This window comes from Anomaloglossus baeobatrachus, chromosome 7 (assembly GCF_048569485.1).
Source record: "Anomaloglossus baeobatrachus isolate aAnoBae1 chromosome 7, aAnoBae1.hap1, whole genome shotgun sequence".
NCBI lineage: Eukaryota > Metazoa > Chordata > Amphibia > Anura > Aromobatidae > Anomaloglossus > Anomaloglossus baeobatrachus.
In genome coordinates, this window is record NC_134359.1 from 280,134,078 (window position 1) to 280,140,077 (window position 6,000).

Genomic DNA, 6,000 nt, shown 5'->3' on the forward strand with positions numbered 1-6,000 from the left:
GGGTGGGGGGGGGGGAGGTGAAAACCTGGTGACGGATTCCCTTTAAAGAGGTTGTCCACTACTTTTTCATTCATTCATGGCATATCCTTATTCTACCCCTGCCGATCACCTGTTCTCGGTGCCGGCGGCTGTGGTCGGAAATGCTCAGTTCTAAAGCTGACCCGTCCTTCGATAGCGGCCGCGGCCTGAACATCCGCCTGCCATTCAAATCAATAGGAGGCGGCTGTGCAGCACCCAGCTGCTGCTGCTATTAGTTGACGGGGCAGCTCCGGAACGGAGCATTTCTGGCTGCCTGCTGCCGACAAAAGCTGATCGGCAGGGTAGAATAAGGATAGGCTATCAATGTAAAAGTAGTGGACAACCTCTTAAGACTTAAAGGGGTAGTCTGACTTTCCTTTTAAAAAAGCAGGGAATTTTGGAAAAATAATAATAGAAAATATACTGGCCATATCAACAGCGGGCCACTCCGGGGGTCTATGTTGGGATGGAAAGCGACGTTGTATTCTTCGATCACCTAACTGCTGAGGCCTGTAATTGGCCGCAGATGACAGTTTAGTTGAATGGGACATCATCAGATGAAATCATTTTAAAACACTCCCTGCCTTTTAATACATTTTTTTGTGAGTTGGATAACCTCTTTAAAAAAAAAAAAAAAATTACACAGGCATACCAGTTGTGTAGAAGCGCCCGTCCCTGCCGAAGCTGCGCCTCAAGTTGTTTCTCTTCTTCTTTGCACTTTAGAAAAGCCTCATTCAGCAGTGACAGCAGCCTGTGCGAGGACAGACGTTTTATAAAGAAAAGGGTCACAGATGAAATCATAGGTATGTTCTGATCATACAGAGAATAGGCTAAATACAAGAGACATAGCACAAAAAAAAAAAGAAAAGAAAAATAAAGAAAGTAAAAGAAAAAAGTAAAAAGAATAAAAAAAAAAAGTAAAAAAAAAACCCCAAACAAAACAAACCCAGTATCCCGTTTTGACGGACTCCCCACACCTGATGACAGGACGGCACACTCTGCCAGGACAACCCCTTTAATTAGCTATTTAGATATCTGAAAACCAATGGTTAGTACTACCCTGAACTTTACCTGTGAGAACAGGATGAGGACAACATCACTGGACAATCCGGTCCGGAGAAGAAATCTCTCCAGTCACCTGCAAAAAAAAAAGTGAATAAAATAGATAAAAAATACAAACAAACAGTCTGTATTTCTCAGGCAGACGACAATAACAACACGCCCATTATTCTCCACATCTGATTCCACACCAGAATTTACAATACAAACTGCATTATTAAATGGGCGGCACGGTGGCTCAGTGGTTAGCACTGCAGTCTTCCAGCGCTGGGGTCGTGGGTTGTAATTGTGGAGCCCCTGAGTACATCAGGGTGCCACAGGGTACTGCATCCTTACCCAGGGTGCAGGGCTTACCCCCCCCCCCCATGGTTCCAGGTTCCTAAGAAACTGGTGTCACTACCAACAGCACCACAAATCCCAATCAACACCTCCCATCATGACCTGTCAGACACACCAGTGGGTTGGTCTAGCTGGAAAAGGGCCACCCACCTAGGGGTCAGGCAGACTGGTGGGAGGGAAGTGAGTCAGTTCAGTGGAGGACAGGAGAGAAGAAAGGGCCCTCAAGGAGAGCGGGGCTGGGGAGAGTGATCTCCCGGGGAGCTAGACCGTGGTTGGGTCGCAGACGATAGTCCGGGACCAGAGGAGTCGGGGATCAGTGGCAGTGACATTGGAAAGGGTGCGACGGACATAGTCTAGGAGGACAGTCGGCATCAGAAACCCAAAAGAAACTGACCGGTGCCGAGCACGACGGGGTACAGGACCCTAGGTCAGGAGCCAATTCAACGTCCTGGCAATTAACCTGCAGATAAAAGAGACCTTCAGGGACCTTCCCACAGAGCTCAGAGATTGGGGGCATCAGCACAACGCGGGGGACAGGGTTTTCCAGCCAAAAGCAGCCCACTGAAGTCCCAAGTGCCAGCTCCCAGGAGCACAGTTACACTTCACGACGGTAGCGGGGCCCTAACGGCTTCAAGACAACTAAATTGTGCACGGAGGTGGGCTCGGGACCATCAATTGACACTGGTGGGAGCGGATACCTGGATGGGCTTCCCCGTAGCGACTGTGGCACGCAGAGGACTTGGTTTACTTGCAGCATGTGTGCTACTTTATAATCCTCTTCCTGCACCCTGATTACCCACAGTGAGTACCCTGCTCCCCCTGTGCTCCCGAATAAACACCAACACCCCTGAGCCCGGGGCCATCCCTACCTGTGGAGGGACTAACATCAGGCTGCTTAACTCCATCTGCTCCGGTATTCCCTACAGCAGCGGCGGTACTCCCATTACCGCAACCCACAGGTGGCGTCACAAACTTCTCCCCTGTAAATACCCCCACTTTTCAAAAATCAAAATGTCCACCAACCCGGGTCCAGGCCCTCTCGAGCCACCAGTGTCCCGGATCCGAGCAGCCCAACCAACACCGGGGCGGTACATAATCCCACCAAGGACCACATCTGCAAGAAGTTTGTATGTTCTCCCCATGTTTGCGTGGGTTTCCTCCGGGTTCTCCGGTTTCCTCCCACACTCCAAAGACATATAGATAGGGACTCTAGATTGTGAGCCCCAATGGGGACAGTGTTGCCAATGTATGTAAAGCGCTGTGGAATTAATAGCGCTATATAAATGAATAAATATTATATTATTAGATGGGTCTCTGAGGCCCAGTGTGGCTGGTGTACTTACTGTTAAAATCTATAGCATAATGACCCAATATTAAAATGCTCGTTTTAATTCTAGGATTATTATATAGTCATTCTGATAAGGGTTTTCATAGTAAGTACACCAACCTCATCAGGTCTGAGATTTTTTTTTTTTTAATAATGTATACAGATTGTATTGTGAGTTTTGGTGGCAGATCAGATTACGGTCAACTATGACACAATGAAGATCCAGAGGAAACAATATGTAAAAATCTAAAATCAAACAGACCCGGAGCAACGATTACTTGGCAGTCAACCTTTTCACCAGTACCCCCAGTGCATGCACAACTGGCTGTATGCAAGTTTATTTCTGAATTGTCTGGAGGCAGAGCATACACACCTCTGCTCCATTCATTGTCTATGGAACTGCTGAGTGCAGTACTCCGATATTTCTGTCAGTCCCATGCTGAGTATGCACACCTCTGCTCCATTCATGGTCTATAGGACTGCTAAGTGCAGCAGTTAGATATTGTCAGTCCCATAGACAATGAATAGTGTGCATGCTGAGTATGCGCACCTCTGCTCCATTCATGGTCTATAGGACTGCTAAGTGCAGCAGTTAGATATTTGTCAGTCCCATAGACAATGAAAAGGGTGCAGGCTGAGCTTGCACACCTCTGCTCCATTCATTATCTATGTGACTGCTCAGCGCAGTACTGGGATATTTCTGTCAGTCCCATAGACAATGAATAGTGTGACGGCTGAGCTTGCACACCTCTGCTTCATTTATTATCTATGTGACTGCTCAGTGCAGTACTGGGATATTTCTTTCAGTCCCATAGAAAATGAATAGTGTGACGGCTGAGCACGTGCAGCTTTGTTCCATTCAGGTTGGGGCTGCAGAGTCCTGTTCTAAGGATTCCTGGGGTCTCCAAGTGGTCAGACCCCAAGCAGCAATCAGGATGTTATCTTATTGAGAACTTAATTTGGGGGAGGACCTTTTAAGGCTCTTGCAGCACTTTTCTGGCATCAAATTTTTTGCACATAATTTTTCTCCAAAAATGTGCAACTTTCAATATATATATATATATATATATTATATATATACACACACACACACAGCCACACTAATATATGCATATATATATATATATATATATATATATATATATATATATATATATATATATATGATGTATGAATAGTGTGCAGTATAGTACATATAGTTTTATATATATATATATATATATATATATATATATATATATTTTCTATTATAAAAAAAGGTGTATTCCCATTTTCATAGATGGATATTATCCTTTAGTAAATATTAAAACAAGCATTTTTAGGCTAGTTTCACACTTGCGTTGGACGGCTTCCGTAGCATTGCGTTGTGTGACGGATGCAACGGATGTGTTGCATATAGTGGCACAACGCAATGCTACGGATTGTACAAAATAACGGAAAGCGTTAATTTATTTTCTTCTTTACAGTACCGGCAGCCGACTATTGTGAACGATCAGCTGATCGCTCTTAATAGCCGGCGGCCGAGCGCTCTCACATGCCGGCGGCCGAGCGCTCTCACATGCCGGCGGCCGAGCGCTCAGCTGAGCGCTATAACATGCCGGCGGCCGGGCGATCAGCTGAGTGCCCTGACATGCCGGCGGCCGAGCGCTCAGCTGAGTGCCCTGACATGCCGGCGGCCGAGCGCTCAGATGAGTGCCCTGACATGCCGGCGGCCGAGCGCTCAGCTGAACGTTCAGACACCGAGAAATCAAATAAAGTTTGTGATTTAAAAAAAAAAAAAAGAGAGAGCATGCACAGTGAAAAATAAAGGTTTCCGCTGCTCAAAAAAATGTTACATGCTGCGTTCCTTCCGCCCGACGCAGCGTCAAAATAACGATGCTGCGTCGTCCAGCGGATGCAACGCTGACACTTGCGTTACAGTGCGTCGTTCATACAAGTCTATGGAGAATAGCGCAGTGCGTTAACGGACTGCGCTATTCTCCATAGTGACGGACTGCGCTGAACGCAAGTGTGAAAGTAGCCTTACTGCTTATTAAAATTTGCAGCCATTCTTGAGCTATTAACACACTCGTTACCTAGGAGACCGACCACCGCTGCTGTCTAGTTTGTATGAAACTGGATGGGATTAGGAGGTGACAGCGGGCTGCAGCGATCCTGGTCAGCTTCAAGACAAGAGCTTGTCAGCACAGGGCGCGTTCCATCTTGCAGCGGTGGTCGGTCTCCAAGGCAACGAGCTGTAAATAAAAGTGTTGATATCTTAAAAACTGCGGAAAATTTTAATAAGCAGTAAACAGAAAAAGTGCTTGTATTTACAAGACTTATCTAACACTATCCAAGATGTAGCAGATGAACAACTACAACTCCCAGCATGCCCAAAACCCAAATTATGCCATAGGATTGCTTGTGTGACTCAGCCAATGGTTGCCAGGGCATGCTGGGAGTTGTAGTTTGACAACAGCACAAGATTATCACTTAAATATGGCAGCCATTATGTCACTGCACCCCCACAACCACCTGTGAGTGACCCCCAACACACTATATACATAATATACTCCTCCATGCACCAAGACGAGCTGCAGCTGCGTTCATTACCCGCCTACGAGCGCACTAGATCCGTCTGTAGAATGGAAGCGTCACTGCCCGGGAAAGAAGACGAAAACAAGCTCAGAGGAAGTGCAGGAGCTACCGGCCATGGCAACTGTTACCACGCAGGGCAAACGTTACAGATCCACCAATCAAGGAAGGTGATACATATCAGAACGGGGATAGCCAGCCAATGAGCGGATCCCTTTCATTTTGAGGTTTGAAGGCGGGAATTTTTTTTTTGGAGCGAACTTTATTGACACACTATAAGTCAGAACAGGGTTTACACACATGAATGCATTTACCCTCAGTTATCTGCAGCGGGTATATGTGCGAGAATAAATAAACCTGAGGCAATGCTGCACAACTACGGTAGTAGTGTAGGTTCACACACAGCGGGTTTTTTTTGGGACAAAATATTGCATATTCAGTGAGTTGGGGAGTCGTTGATAACGGGCCTCGGTGAGGGGGCGACAAACATGGCGGGTGATGGGCTCTAAAAGGTGAATAGCCATGTAGACAATATTATATAATGCGCTTTGCTTGGGATGCTGCATGCATGGGGCCCGCATGCAAGGACATGGGGATGCAGTGGGGGGGATGCATGGGGGCTACACAGCAGTGCATGGGATCTGCAAGGAATGGAGTCCACACAGCAGTGTTTGTAGGCTATG

General features: G+C 46.7%; 1 protein-coding gene across 1 annotated transcript in view; it reads right to left on the reverse strand.

Moving 5' to 3' along the window:
• TEDC2 (tubulin epsilon and delta complex 2) overlaps positions 1-5,427 on the reverse strand; it is a 108,278-nt gene extending 102,851 nt beyond the window's left edge. Inside the window, exons 1-3 of the mRNA XM_075318238.1 lie at positions 5,336-5,427; positions 1,090-1,156; positions 671-769 (exon numbers count right to left, since the gene is read on the reverse strand). Of these exons, the coding sequence (XP_075174353.1) occupies positions 671-769; positions 1,090-1,115 (125 nt within the window). The 5' untranslated portion in view covers positions 1,116-1,156; positions 5,336-5,427. The remainder of the gene's footprint in view (positions 1-670; positions 770-1,089; positions 1,157-5,335) is intronic.
• Positions 5,428-6,000: the final 573 nt, after the last annotated feature.